Genomic DNA, 15,438 nt, shown 5'->3' with positions numbered 1-15,438 from the left:
ATAAAACTAATCCATTCCTTGATTGTGTTTTGAGATGTGACAAATAATGGATTCTATATCACAACCGATGGTGCTCTGCCCAGTGGCTGCACCAAGGCAAAGCACCAAAACACTTTCCCAAACCAAATCTGCATCAGAAGAAGGTTATGGTCACCATTTGGTGGAAAGCAAGTGGAATCATACACTACAACTCCTCGAGCCCTGGCAAAACCATCACAGTAGAGAAATATTGTCAGGAAATCAACAAAATACCCCATGAACTGCAATGCTTCTGTTCAACATCGGTCAACTGAAAAGGATGAATTCTTCATAATAATGCTCAACCACGCGTCTCACGAATGACTCCGTAAAACCTGCGTGAACCAGGCTATGAAACTCTACCTCACAGAGGTCACTTGCCAGACCTCTCCCCCATCAATTACCACATTTTCAAGCATCTCAAAAACTTCCTGCAAGGATTTCCTACAACCAAGCAGCAGCTGAAAATGCCTTTAAAGAATTCATCGGTTCCAGGATTCCAGAATTCTATGCTACTGGAATAAATAACTTGTTTGTTGTTGGCAAAATGTGTAGATTCTAATGGCTTTTACTTTGATTAATAAATTTTATTCTGCGCTGAGACACATGGCTTCAAAATTGATGGGTAAAACCAGCATTTCTCTTAGCACAAAAATAGTAACTGGCCTGAGGAAGAAAAGGGAGGTGAAAGAGCACGGGAAAGAATTCCCCTCAGCCCTGTCCCTATTGGTCAGGTGTGATTACTAACAAATTCCAAGAGATGGCACCCGAGGTATGTAAATGACAGCAACATTGCATGCAGGTACCACACCAATCTTATTGCCAGTGATAATATTATACCATAAACTGATATTACACAGTACAGAGAAATGATAATCCTCGTCTTTCTCCCAGAAATCATAAACAGCACCACAAGGAATACATAGAACATTTAAGGATTTACATAATGCAATCATGTGAGCAAACACAACAACATTGTGACCAACAACTATTAAACTAATATAACAAATGCCTTTAATTTGTTTAAACATGCTTTGGTCAGTTTTGTCATTATCCCAACCCTTCATGCCCCACGTTGGATGCCAAAAAAAGACTGTTGCGGTTTAGCTTTGTGCAGCAAAACAAAGAATCACATGGTGTTTAACTGGCAACAAAGAACCACACAGCTGCTCACTCACCCAGTTCTGGACAGAGTAGCGAGGAGAATTAGAAAGAAAAGGTAAAACTCATGGGTTGGTATAAAAGCAGTTTAATAGCAAGAAAGCAAGAGAGAACACAACTACTGTAACAAAAGAATATACAAATGGGTGGAAACAATGCAAAATGCTCACTACTTGAGAACTGACAACCCCATGTGCTCCCCATCTGGAAACCCACACTGTGTTCCACAGCCACAAACCTGAAACCACACCACAAAAATCAGCCATGAAACAATTACCACATCATGAACCACACCACGGCCACAGCCCTGCCAAGTCAAGCCCCATGGAGACGCGCAGCCCTGCCAACCATCCAGCCTTGTATCCTAAGCACGACATCAAGCCACTGGATATTCCTCTGGCAGATGTGAGCAGCTGCCCCGGCTGTGTCCCTTCTCAGCTAATTGTGAAAGTTACCAAAAGTTGTCTAAAGACAACTCCAACTGAGAAATGAAGGTCCTTGAGAAAAAGGTAAACGTTAATCAATTCCTCCAGAAACTAGTCCAGAACAGACTACCATCAAGCTGAGCATGTAAGACTAAACCACACAGCTTATTAAAAGATCAGGTTTAAGTGGAGGGTCAAGAACAGCTGCTAGAGTAGCGTAGAGTGAACATGACTTCCACAAAGAACAAATCACAAGCCTTCACTTCTATGAATGATGTTAGTTTCATGTTATGCGTTAATGTAGCAACAGAAGAGATGTCGTAGAACTGTCGGAGCTAGTGACCTTAAGCCCATACTACCTGCATCTCCCAAGGATTATTCTAGACCACCTAGAGGCAAGGACAACTTCAGAACAGAGGGCAGCTGGAAGATCTCCAACTAGGAAAAGCAAAGGCTTTGAAGATAGTGACACCGAGCCAAGTCTTTCTTCTGGCTCTGGAAGACACTTCTGATTATGCTTCTAAAACTGAACAAAAATAAGCTTTTGGACACTAAGGTCTTTCTCAAATGAAGCAGCCAAGCCTGTTGAGGTAAGGCAGCAGACAGAAGATTCCCTCTATTCAGGAGAAGTGCAGAAGCATCAGCTGGGGAAACATGTAACATCTGGCAAAGGGAAGGCAAGAGAAACATGGTTGCACTACATAGCAGACAGAAGCTTACATGCTGATGGAAGAATAAGGAGGTAGCAAGTCTTCTGATGTCTAGTTTAATTTCTTTTATTAAATCTTCCCTTACTTGTTTCTAGATTACTGAGAAATGAGATCTTATGAAGAAATGGCAGTTTTAGTGTACTTAACACAATAGCGGTGGCATTTATGAAAGGCAACACGCTGTGTACTTTAAGTCTCCTCCCAGTTTTTTCAAGTTCCAGTTGTTTGAAAATGCAGTTAAACAAATAATCTCATATTGAAAGGAATTTTACTCACACATCTACCAACCTGAAGAAAAGAATAATGTACATAAGCTACGACAGAACTATGCAAAGAGCTCCATTTCTAGTTTAAGGCAACTTCACACACTCAGTTCCATGCTACAAAAATAAAACAGCAGACAAAGCCAAAGGGCAGAAAGGGAACAATAGGTAACCTGGCTGTGGAACAGTTGTTCATTGAACCCAACAAGGTAAGCACTGAAGAGCACTCAAAAAAATTAGAAAGAAGCCAGTTTAACAAAAGTTATGTTTTGTGTGCTAAAAGGGCATAGAGCAAACTTTTAGAGCTTGCTGCCACATCAAGTTGTGGAAACAAGGTGTTAAAAGGGTACAAAAAAAGGTAAATAGATAAATTCAGAAACAGGTCCATAAATTGGAAAAAAGTGCTAGGTGAGAATCTGCCTCCCATCGCTAATCCGATGACTGCAGATGCTGAGGAAGTGCAAAGCAAGTGAACTAAAGGCAGCAGTCAGACTTAGGTCATTTCTCAAAGCAGTATCTTCTCACCACTGTTAGAGGGAGAATATTGAAGGTTGAAGGCTCTTTGCTCATGATTAATTTACACTTTTTTTCATATTGCAGTTAAAACCAAAGCTTATAGCTGCCACTGAACTCTGTAAAAAGTTAGGGGCTGATCATCAAGTCATCTATCTGGTCTCAGCTTTTCCAGATAAAGACAAGATATTAACAGGTCAGCTTCTGTGCTGCAATCCCTCCCCCCTGCTCCCAAAAGCCCCCACAGAAAACTAGCATTGCCCAAGAAGAGCCAGCTCGATGCCTCTCCTACAGCAAGGCATCCTCTAACCAAAGACAGAAACCAGATAGAATCAACTGTTAACAAATAGATTTTATTTCTGTATTTACAATGCTAGAATAAAATATACCAGTATCTAGCTATTCCTAATAAATGCAAAAATAGAAAACTTCCCTTTCCAACAAAAGTGCAGAAACATAAAGAAGAACATAACTTTAAAACATACAACATTATTTCTCAGTGTTTTTACTATGAAAACAGATTTGTAAAACAAGCACCATAATTCATCTTACAGAAAACTTTCCATCAAAGCAGCATCAAAGGGCAAAACAAGTAGGTCATTAGTATGGAAACATAGTTACAAATCCTTGAATATTTTCAAAGGCATAAAAATGTTATAAATGATTACAAAGTTATAAAACCATTCTGACTATGTTTTTGCAATAGCTTTACCACGTAGCCGAATATTAACCAAGCCCTGTCTGGCCGTCAGCACAATGAAGAGATCTTCAAATGTTCCTTCTGCCTTTGGCTTGAACTGCACGGGCACGTTGATGTAGTGATGGGATCTGCAAGAATACAATTACATGCATATTCATTGTTAATAAACAAGTAAATCCTACCAGATAAAGAAGTTCTTGTCTGGTTTTGATTTTCACCAGAATAGTAAATTGGATGAGCACTGGATCATCAGGTTTATTTTTATACATTTGAGTACCTATTATTGTTGCAAGGGACTTTGCTCTAAGTATAGTTGATGCACTGTCAATACTATTACAAAGAGGCAGCCCAAACTTATTTGGGTAAACTAGCAGCAATAAAATATTGTACTACTTGGATTGTAAAGGTCATTATTTCCTACCAATCATACAAAGTTACTACATTTCTTCCCTTCAGAAATCATGTGACAAGTACACTAAAATTTCCAATTCTTTTGGAAATTCCACCAATTTGAAGCTAGTAAAATAATTTCAATTACTTGTAATTATCTCCGCATTAAGAAATATTTTGCTGACTCATTGTAAGTCAATACACTCAGTGTTTTAGAGGTTTTACATTACACCTTTTCACATTATATAATTCCTCTGCTATTCAGATTGCATAAAACCATATCAAATGTAATGATTCAGATTGCATAAAACCATATCAAATGTAATGGGTGGCAGTCTTAACATGCACAAGCCTAGAGTGAACAGTTGTGACAGGCTGGAAGCACGGAGGGGCACACTACTGGGTTCCGTGGCATCAAATGGAAATATGCAGTACCCACAGACAGGTAACGGTAAGAGGCACATACTGGAATGAGAAAAAAAAAAGTGGTTTTGCAGGATTGCTTTCAAATTTGGCCGTCAAAGTGAAAAGCGTGCAATAGACCGCTTACTGCATGACATCCTTTTGTCAAAAAAAAAAAAAAAAAAAAAAGGTAAGAGGTACTTTATTTTTATACACTTATTTACAGACTAACACTCCAAGTTTCTGAAAACAGTTTTCTTATCCAATTACTTTTGAGCATTATACTTTTTAGGATGTCCAATTAACCTAGTTTAAATGGAAACAGTTAACACTGCCTTTCTTGAAACTCTCCTTCATGCTGAGCTTGAATAAAAAAAAATTAAAGAAGTTCCTTTAGCATTTTTTTAAAAAGCGTCTATTCAAGTCAAGTAATTCTTTTTTGCTTTATGCTCATAAACAGGAGAGCTTCTTCAGAGAGCTACACTGACTTCAGGTAAATGAATTCTAAAAAAGCTAGGAAAGGCCAACATTCACAATTAGAGAAAAAACAGCCAAAGTTACTAGGGAAAAAAAAAGGTTGTAGAATGTTAGTAGAAAAAGCAGTATATTCAGTTGATAATCTTTAGAAATGGTAGACTAAATTTCAAACTTCTTAACTCCACTTTGGATAAAAGCAATTGGAGTTTATCATCTCTCACAGAAAATACACCAAATAGCTTTTACAGCATTCCTCAATAATATTTCTGAAATTTTAAGTGTCTTCCAGTAAAATTGCTCATGTTTTTATTTCCAGTGACAATCACGTCATCCTGACCTTTGTCTACAGCTGTACAGCCTCAGACAGATGTATCCAGTTGTCTTAATTTGGATGGATTTTATGTTGGTCACTGCCTCCATAAAAAAAAACCCTTCTGTGCTACCCGGTGTGACACAGTTAATAGAAAGATGCTCGTTAAATAGAAACACTGGAACACACACCTAAGTGGAATTGTAACACGTTGCACTGAAAAGCAGCCTTAAGAATACCTTTAATACCTGTGGATTAACACCACCACAACCCTATCTTTATAACAGATGCTAAATACCCCAGGCAGACAAAAAACTAGATTATGAGCCAGAGTATCTAGTTCCATATATATGATTTTGCTCACAATTTCTGTTCTGTATACCCTGTCTTTAAAACAGGGACCTGTTTAAGCGCTGAGAACGTATGCCGTATGACTTCTAATGAAATAGTCGCACATTGGTCTTCCTGACAATCCCACAGTCACAGATGAGGATGTGAGTGAGGATGCTATACTGCTTGAAGAGACAGACAGCTAACGGGACTGTCAAGTACCTGTTGAAACGAACTCTAAAGATGACTGGGTTTTATTTTAAGGGATTGTTATCACTAACTTGAGAATTCCTGTAATGCAGCTAATATGCTGAAATACTTGGTATGACCAGGCAATTTCCACTGGCTGCTCAAACCTGGTATTTGCAGAGAGTCTTTGATGCAGCTCTGCAGGTTTGTCAAATTAGAAGCATGATGAAGGCAATTTGCTTGGTCTGTTGTGCAGAAAGTATAAATGGAAGGAATGACTTGATTGTGCACAGCATGCCAAATGGTTAAATGAAGCATTAGGCTTAGCATTAAAAGCAGAAGCACTGTTAGAAACAATTTGCAGGGAAGAAATTGGCAGATGCAGAAATAACTGTGTGGGCTCACTCTGCTTCTAACCAAGATTACAGAGTACAGCTTAGTGATTAAAAAAAAACAAACCCAAAACCCAAGAAAAATCACCACCCCCCCAGCCTTTGACTCGAGAGCCAGAAGGTTGGATATTTATATCTACATTTTAGCACTGTAGATATGGAGAAGGTATTTATCTTACTGAATTACTTGTTCAATTTTTTTGCTAGGAGAGAACGTTAGCATGTGCATCACTCACCTTAGAGAGTATTTTGAATGTTTGATGTAGAAAGGCTCTCGGGGACTTAGAAATTTTAGCTGCAATTTAATACAAAATGCTTAAAAGTGCACTATATCTAAGCTTATCATATTCAATTTATGATGTGCTTAAGATAAATCAGGTCACTTAAAAATACAACTTTACACAGACTCAGGGTTTAAAAATAAAGCATACCCACAATTGTGCATAATACTAAGAAAACTTCACATCTCAGTATTTTAATAAGGTTAAAAAATTAATAATAGAATAATAAATTATGCAAATTATAATCTATTATTTTTTCAGTTGCCAATATATCACAAATACACTCAGGGATTCAGTCAGACAAAATAAAAGAATTACAAAGTACAATATTGACTTGTGAAACTAACGAACTAAGAGGTCCGCTACTGCAATCTTCTGTCAAGAATGAAAAAAACAGTCAAACTGTTGGAAAGACTTACAAAACATATTTAAAATAAAGTCTGCCAAACTTACCAAATGTGTTGTAAAGGAATTATTCCGCAAGTTGACCTTTAATGTGCATGATTCCCCAACTCTAGTTGGAGGAAAAGTGTACAGGTTTTCTGGTGCATATATCCCTCGAGTTATCTCATTTCCTCTGATATGAAAAAGAGATTCAAGATATTAAAATGTCCTACTTCTGTGGTCTGGATACATTGATTGCATGCATTAAGGTAACAAGTGTATTTTCAGAGACTAAATCAGGAAAAATGGAAAGATGCTGAAGAGAACATCTCTTCCGTACATAAATATATATACATTTGCTCATATACCCTTTCTCAATCTGAACCCTCTCCATATTCTTTACTAGAGAACTAGACTGTTCTCAGAGATGCCAGGTTTAATCAAAAAATTTTACTCCTCTGCCATATTCACATCATCCTATTGTGAAAGAACTGGAAATTAGGTTAAGACTAAAGGAAGCAATGTTAAGACATGCAGTACAACGGTCTTCTCAGAAGTGATTCCAAGTTCTGGGCACTCTTCAAAAGGGGAACAGACAAAAAAGTACACACAAGACAGTACTTTTGGTATCAGAAAATTTACAAGAGCAAATCATGGTTAGAAGCCCAAATGAAAAGAAAAAGCATGGGAAATAGTACAATACAAAGCCAATAGCAGGTTTGGTAAGTCTGGGGTTTTTATGCAGCTGTTCATGTTTTATAGAATCATAGGCTAATTCAGGACAGAAGAGGCTCAGGAGGTCCCTAGATCAACCTCTTGCTCCAAACAGGGTCAGCTGTGAGGTCAGACCAGGCTGCTCAGGGCTTTGTCCACTCAGATATCAAAAATACTAAAGGGCAGGGACTGCACAGCCTCTCTGCGCAGCCTGTCCCACCATACAGCTGCCTTACTGGTTAAAAAAGGTTGTGGCTGTGGTGTGTGATGTCCCCTGCTCCCCACTTTTCCCCAGCTGCAGATATTCATTTCAAGCTTTGTTTATACATACCCAGCTCTAACTGTAGGTGCTTCAGAGTCAACCTTCATTTCTGGCTTAACTGGAAGCTCAGTTTTAGTGAGGGCACTTGCTGAAGCTTTCACAACTGAAGTTTCATTTTCTGTTATAGTACTCTATAGGTAAAAATAGAGAGGTCTTTAAACTTTGCATTCAAAAGTATTTAAGCATTCAAGTACGTATGTTGTTTCTCTTACGTAATCCAAGATTTTTTATTTAAAGTATAATCTTTCAGGAACAGTAGAGTCTGGATCACTGAAACAGAAGCAATGACTTAGGAGTAACACTTTAAGAGGCTGCTGTGTCTTATGAATACTTTGTTTATCACAAGCCATTTAACAAGCTTGTAGTACAGGTGGGATCTCAAGAAGGCTGCTAGCAACGAAGATCTTACTAAAAGCCAAAACAAAAAGTAATTCCTCCACAGATATTCTGCCCGTACACCTCAAGGACAGCAGTCAGCTAAACGACTGCTCAGAAAGAAGGAAGATATAAGTCATCATTATAGTCCGAATTGTCACAACGGTGAATCACTTTGTAATAACTTTGTATTATGAGCAATGCACCTTCCTCAAAGTAAGGTCTCTCCAAAGAAACAGAATTTGATATATTATATGGTAAATGTTACATTAAGAAATTAGGCCAAAGTATTTACCCCCATCAGGATCCCCGTTCAGTGTACTCCAACAAAAGGAGACCAGCTTACCCTAAGGGAACACATTGCCCAACTGCCAGTTTCAAATTCTGCATTATCAAACTTCGACAGGTACTGTTTGGAGCCCCTTGGGTCACATCACCTTGAACAAAGTTAAAGAACCAAAAGAACCTCCTATACTCAGGGTCGTACAACATGATCTCAGTTTTTGAAATGGTGCTGACATTTTAGACAAGCTGGTGATTCCCTTATGCAGGGAAGATTAAAATAATGGATTCATCTTCAATAGAGCTGCTATGACAATTTGTCTTTAAGACGTGCATTTTTTCTATTGAAAGAGCTGCTCATCAGTCTGTCGGAAATAGCAGCAGCCAAAAAAGAAGTATTTTTCAGTTGCAAATAACCCACGAACCACAATAGAAACCTATACATAAAGACAAGAAAGAATTTGTACGTGTCTAGTTTCGAGAGCTTTTAATTTTCCATGTAGTGAAAAATTATGGGTGTTGTGTCTCAGTGATATCATTCAAACTCTAATTTACGAATAAAGCAAATTTACTGCAAGAGAATAAGGAAAACTATCAGAAGTTCCTGCAGTCTTTACAAGGGCATCTTGAAGCACAACATGGTTTTCCCATTCTAAATGAAAGCAGCATGTTAACACTGTTCAAATGCTTACAACTGAATGCTGTTGTACCAAAGCAACCTCAGGAGCACAGAGATTTATTTAGCTTTAAAACTGGATTTTTTATTCACAGAATTAAAGAAGACTATTCCTCCTCTCGCTTCTAGGATGCCCAAAGAAGATGCCCAAACTTGTACTGCTGATAATATGAAATCAGGAGTCGCTTCTCTACACTGGACACTTTTAAAGCTCAGCTTGACAGGGTGCTAGGCCATCTCAGTTAAATGACACGTCACCTAAAAGGTTGGACTAGATGATCCTTGAGGTCTCTTCCAACCTGGCATCCTATGATAGTTAGGACTATGTTTTGTGTTAAGTGTCAAGAAAGTCAGCTCAGTTTGTTGCAAAATGATATATTAAAAAGTTACACGCTTACACAGCTGAAGTACATAAACCAGGTATATTAAAAAATGGTAAGCACTTAACATTTGTAATGCCCTCAAACAGGGACTCTTTATGCAGACCTAAACTCTCTATGTGCTAAAGGAATGATCAGAACTTAGGTGCTGCCTCAGCCTTCTGGCAGGCTCTTGCTAGTTCCCTGGTTCACCCAGAAGGGACCAGCAGTAGGATCAAAACACCAATCCAAGAGTTCCTGTGCACAGTGCTGATACATACTCTTAGCAAAATGATCTTAGAACAACACCTGATAGCAGCCTAACAAATGTTCTTCAAGAAAAAAACAAAAAAAGTTTGAATGGCCAGTACTGAGAGCGTGGGGCTGCAAAGTACACATAGAATCCCTCCTTTCTTTGTCTCTGGGATCAGTTTTGGAGACGACATCTGAGCTCCTAACTATGGTTTCCAGTGGTCAGCAAGCAGAGCATAATCAATGTCACAGTTACTTGGTTTTTCAAGAAAAAAATTAGCAGTAAGTGCCACTGGTTTTCCAAACTTCACTTTGTTCTTCTACTTTTTTTTCCTGAGCTCTTCCATATTTTTTATTTCTTTTGTAGTGCTGCTATAAATAAACAGCGCTCATTCTGTCTTCCCACTTCATTCTATCAAAAGTCACATTAACCAGAGCCAGTCTCCTCTGCCTCAGCAAACTCAGCAGGATCCAACACCTTTTCAGTATGGCATTAAGTTATGTATTATAGCAAAGGTCAGTTACTTTGCTATTTATTTACAAAAACAAAACCAACCCACTTAGCATGTGATACCAACAAAAGTGCATCTACAGAAAAAATTCCCACAGACAGGAAGTTTGTCTCTAACTTTTACCGAGCAAAATAAAGGTTTATGAAATGGCAAAAGATAATGCACTATCACACAAGCAAGATGAAAAGGTATTTTTATAACATGAGAAAAACAGTAGAGTTCAGTCCAACAAAAATATAAGCAAGGGTTTTTTCAGAATACACCAGTGCATATGACAAAGTACTGTATTAAGATGTAAAAAAAAAAAGTGCTGAGGACAGTGTTTATAGCATTTATATACTCACTGTTCCAGAAAGCTGAACTCTTAATTTGTGTTTCCGACTAGGTTTTTCAACTGGGTGACATTCAAGGTCCCAAAACTGGGAGTAATCCCCTTTATCTCTAGGTAAAAATATTACAGCAACCTACCAAAACAAAAGAAAAATTTTGCAGAAGCACGTTAAAATAATCCATAAATCATCAGTTTTACCTACACAGAGTTACAGTTACGGCAGCACAAAATTTACACACTGCAGAACATACTTTGCACACACAGGTGATCTTGCAGAAAAGAACACAACTCATCCTCCCTTGCCCACAAGAGAGAAAGTTCTGATGAAATAGATTGTGTAAGCAATCTTGAACAAAATTTGAGTTCAGCTAGTCTGCTTTAAGCAAGGCCAGCAAGTGCTTGCACAATTATTTCTACCAGTAAAATGCAAGAAAAGGGGACTGAGAGCGGAAATACATGCAGCTGAAAGACAGTGATACCTTCCTTCATCTGTCAGCTAAGCTGCGAACTGTGCCCCTTCAGCCGCAAGTCTGTAAGCACCCTGTGCTGCAGACACTAAGAGGCCTGAAATTTAAGCAGACTTGCCAGCTATGCATTTGATCATCTTTAAGGACCCCCTGTGTAACAAGGGGTTGTCTCTGTATAGTGCTGTATCAGTTAATCCAAGAGTAAACTTGCATTCTTTTCAGAGTTGAGGTTGGGGGAAGAGAGTAACAGGAGATTAAAATACATCACTGCAACTATGTCTAATTATCCAAACGTTATCATACTCACTGTAAAAAAATCCAGCAAATCATGACAGCATTGTACCTTATCAGAGCCAGCCAACAGCCTGACATGCCAATAATGTAACTGTTATTCAAACAGGCCTGAACTAGGATTGCTAAAGCAAAGACAATTGTTTAAATTCAAATGGTTATCAACAATATGAAATTTCAATACTATGAAATAACTGTGAAGCTGGACAGGAGTAAGTTTTTGTACGTTTTGTAAACAGACTACAAATTGCCTCATCATAGAGATAATTTAGTTAAGGAAAAGTCATAACAATCCATAATGATTAAAAGACAGGTGTTCATGAAGATGAACAGATACAACTGAAGTAGCATTGAGGGAGAAGGTGAGGGACAAAAGCCCCATAAAAACCCACTCAGTATGTCCTCAGACATGCTTTATAATTGTGGTTATGAAACCCTCTACTGGCCAGGACATAAAACTGTAAGTCAGATGAAATGAACTTCAGGAACAGACAATTGTTCTTGAACAAGCATGACATGACTGCTTCTAAGAAAGGAAAACCAGTTCTCACAACAGTTTCAAAAGAACCCATTATTACTTGCAATCTTCTTGGGGATTTTTACAAAACATTTAAAACAATTGTAAGTTCTACGGTAATTTATCTATAAATAAACCCAAACCACCACAAGACCAACATCATGTGAAAGTCAAACTACAGACTGCATGAATTCTTGCATGAATCAACTCCGCTGACACAGAAGCTGTGGTAAATAGGTACTGACCACCTGATAACACCCCAGAACCCACTCTTGGAAGGCCGGCACTTTATCATTATTGGATAAAGTATGACCAGCTCCAAAAAGTCAGTGGTTATTTCAGATATATCCTCATGTAAGATCCTATTTCACAACTGAGATAAACAGACATTTATAAATATTTCAAGCATATCAGTGTACCTTATCTTCTCCATGAGCTCCAAGAGTACCAGAAACACGGGAACATCTGAAAGCGGAGTAAGTAACCCTATAAACACAACCAGTTCCATCCACATCCTGCAAATAAAGTTATGAGTCAGATTCAGAACAGAGGAGAAAAAAAACCCAACAAACCCCACACAATACTCTCACACTTACACCACTCTCACAAAGAACTGAAGAAAATACACCCAGTCAAGCTGCTTTTAAGTGAACAAACAATACCGAACTCACTAAAAGCCAGTGAATAAAGACTAAAACTACTTAACTGCTACAACATCTGTGCAGTCACCATGAGTACTGACTTCCAGTTTAGAGGTGGTGCACTGGCTGGAACACGGCATTCTCAGTCTTCTGGGCTGCAGCTAAGAGCCCTTCATAAACATCTGTCACTATTTCACGACAACAGACCATAATAATTCTAGCATAAAACCAGAGTGACAATCACATCATTTCAGACTACCAGCAAAACAAGGAAGCATTTACAAACACCAGTGGTGCAGCTACAGTTGCAGCTGCACAGGCAAAAGCAGTGTAACTCAAATGTCCTTGACCTAACTTAAATTACCTACAGAGATACCAGGCACAGCATAATTCCAGCAGCACAAACAAGGCAAGTCTAGCACTCTGGAGCCAAAAGGGACATACACCTTTCATGTACGCTTGACTGCTTCACGCAATCTGGATGATGTCACTGGTTGAGCACAAGCAAACTCTGTAAGCCGGTAAGTTAACCAGAAATTGTGCCACAGAACACTGATTCACAGTCAGGGAGCACTTCAGAGAGTAAAGGAGTAAAACATTTTCCGGACAGAGACAGAGGCAAAAAAGAAACTGTGTACCTGACTTCATGCTTAAAGATATATTCTTTCTTGAAGAGATGAAGGGATAAAGGAGAGCAGCAGGAGAGAGAAGGAATAATAAAAAAAAAGATATTTGCATAAAACTACCAATACAAGTATTCACTCACTTTAACATAGGGTGGTGCAAAAGATGACAAAAGCCACCTCACATTTTCATCCCCTTTATTTTCCATTTCCACGTAACTCTCTAGAAGAGAAATATCAGATCAGTACAATAAATGCCTTAGTTCAAGAGTTCAAGTATCTTTAGTGGAAAGAGTTTAAAACAGAAATGGTGTTTCAAGACCCACAGAAGTTTAATGGAAACTGTGCTTGTGATGCCTACTCCAAGAGCAAACTCAAAGAACACTGTCATAAAATTCTTTCAAGTTTATACAAAAGAAATTCGGAAGCGAAGTCTTCTAGTGAAGAATCATATTGATGATGCTTATGAGAAATAAAGTGAGACCTAAATTTCACCCTCAATAACTGTAAAACAATGACAGATGATCCCCTAAAGGAACCTGGAGCATATCAAAGCACGTTACATGAATGCGTTGCTGGCTGTAGTACATTAGCTTCTTATGAATCCCGAACATCACAAATAGCAGAGAGCTAATTCACCTCCAACAGTCTGTTTATGGCATTCAGGTCTTTGGCAGATATCATCACATACCAATATACAAAAAAAATACCAAAATGCCCCACAATATACCAGCTCCCTTCCCAAGACAATATCTGACTGTTTAGGAAAAGCACTGACAGTATTCTACTTCAGGACCAATCTGCCCTCATCCTAGCATGGATTTGTTACTCAGTATACATACATATGTAAAAATAAATTAAAAAAAAATTATATATGTGTGTGTATGTGTGTGCATATATACATAAAATAAACTTCAATAAAGAGACTTATGCTTGACTTGCAGAAAGGAAAATAACTACAGACATTATCAGAAAATCCCAACTTCAACAGATTCAGTAAGTATACTGCACAACTTCACAGAAGGCCAGATTGAAAGGGACCTCAGAGATCATCTAGTCCAACCTTTTAGGTGATATATAGTTTAAATGAGATGGCCCAGAACCCTGTCAAGCTGAGCCTTAAAAGCGTACAGAGTAGAGAAACTTGAAATATGCCTCTTACCATGAACCAACAAGACATCTGTAAGACCACCTCAGTCTAGAGCAGAACTTCAGGAAGTTTAGCTACATATGTATTACATGGGACATTTACAAACACAGGAAAGGAAAGGAGTATTATATCATACTCCTCTTTCGTAAGTGTAGTGAAATAACCCAAATAAATTAAGCCTTGAAAGTTCTAAAGCATGTTAAGTAAGAATAGAGTGTCAGTGAATCATTTAAAAAAAAAAAATCCTCATTATCTAGAAAAGAAAACTAAGCAGTACCAAAAATTCCAGCACCTACATAACAGAATGACACTCACACAGCAGCCTGGAGAACTTTAAGCTTTACTGGAACTAAAAGTACAGACTGAGGATTTGAGATCATGTTATAAAAAGCACCCTCCTCAAACATCAAGTACAAGACAAGGAGAGCCAGAATCATAGCTGACATTCCTATCACCTTCATGAAGAAGGTTTATTTCTCTGCTACATGCAGATTTCTCTCTCACCTTAGAGACACAAACAGACGAGGAGAACAAGTCTGCTGCCAAAGTGCACTAACTCAAAGGCACTAAGTCAAGGCATTCAAATGCCCAGACATGCAATACAGTAAACAAAAATTCTGAACACAAGATAGTACAAATGTTGCATTTCCTAAGTAACCAGTATTACCTGAGCTTTGGCCAGGTCTTGTTTTAGGAAAAACAATTATTCTGTTTTTTAATTCCATTCCTGTTAGAGGGAGCACTGAGACAGGTTTTGCCACAACAACAGTAGGATTTTCAGACTGTGGAGTAAATATATCACGCCTTCTAGCCGGAAAGTGTGCTCCAGACACACTCGGTGTGACTGCCTCTCGAATCTGCACTTGAATAAACTGTTGCACAATTTGGAGGAAAAAAAAAGATTTTAACAGTGAGCATTGACATATTAATAAACCCAATTATTCAGCTCTATTTCCTTAAGCTGTAAGAGTTCAGCTTTAC

At 38.2% G+C, this 15,438-nt stretch overlaps 1 protein-coding gene across 1 annotated transcript in view; it reads right to left on the bottom strand.

The window, feature by feature from the left end:
* Positions 1 to 3,435: 3,435 nt before the first annotated feature.
* CEP192 (centrosomal protein 192) overlaps positions 3,436 to 15,438 on the bottom strand; it is a 72,504-nt gene continuing 60,501 nt past the window's right edge. Inside the window, exons 37-44 of the mRNA XM_069853247.1 lie at positions 15,125 to 15,329; positions 13,451 to 13,530; positions 12,463 to 12,558; positions 10,782 to 10,901; positions 7,991 to 8,112; positions 7,015 to 7,138; positions 6,517 to 6,575; positions 3,436 to 3,918 (exon numbers count right to left, since the gene is read on the bottom strand). Coding sequence (XP_069709348.1) covers positions 3,780 to 3,918; positions 6,517 to 6,575; positions 7,015 to 7,138; positions 7,991 to 8,112; positions 10,782 to 10,901; positions 12,463 to 12,558; positions 13,451 to 13,530; positions 15,125 to 15,329 — 945 coding nt within the window. The 3' untranslated portion in view covers positions 3,436 to 3,779. The remainder of the gene's footprint in view (positions 3,919 to 6,516; positions 6,576 to 7,014; positions 7,139 to 7,990; positions 8,113 to 10,781; positions 10,902 to 12,462; positions 12,559 to 13,450; positions 13,531 to 15,124; positions 15,330 to 15,438) is intronic.

This window comes from Phaenicophaeus curvirostris, chromosome 3, assembly GCF_032191515.1.
Source record: "Phaenicophaeus curvirostris isolate KB17595 chromosome 3, BPBGC_Pcur_1.0, whole genome shotgun sequence".
Classification (NCBI taxonomy): domain Eukaryota; kingdom Metazoa; phylum Chordata; class Aves; order Cuculiformes; family Cuculidae; genus Phaenicophaeus; species Phaenicophaeus curvirostris.
This window is presented reverse-complemented; position numbering and strand designations above follow the sequence as displayed.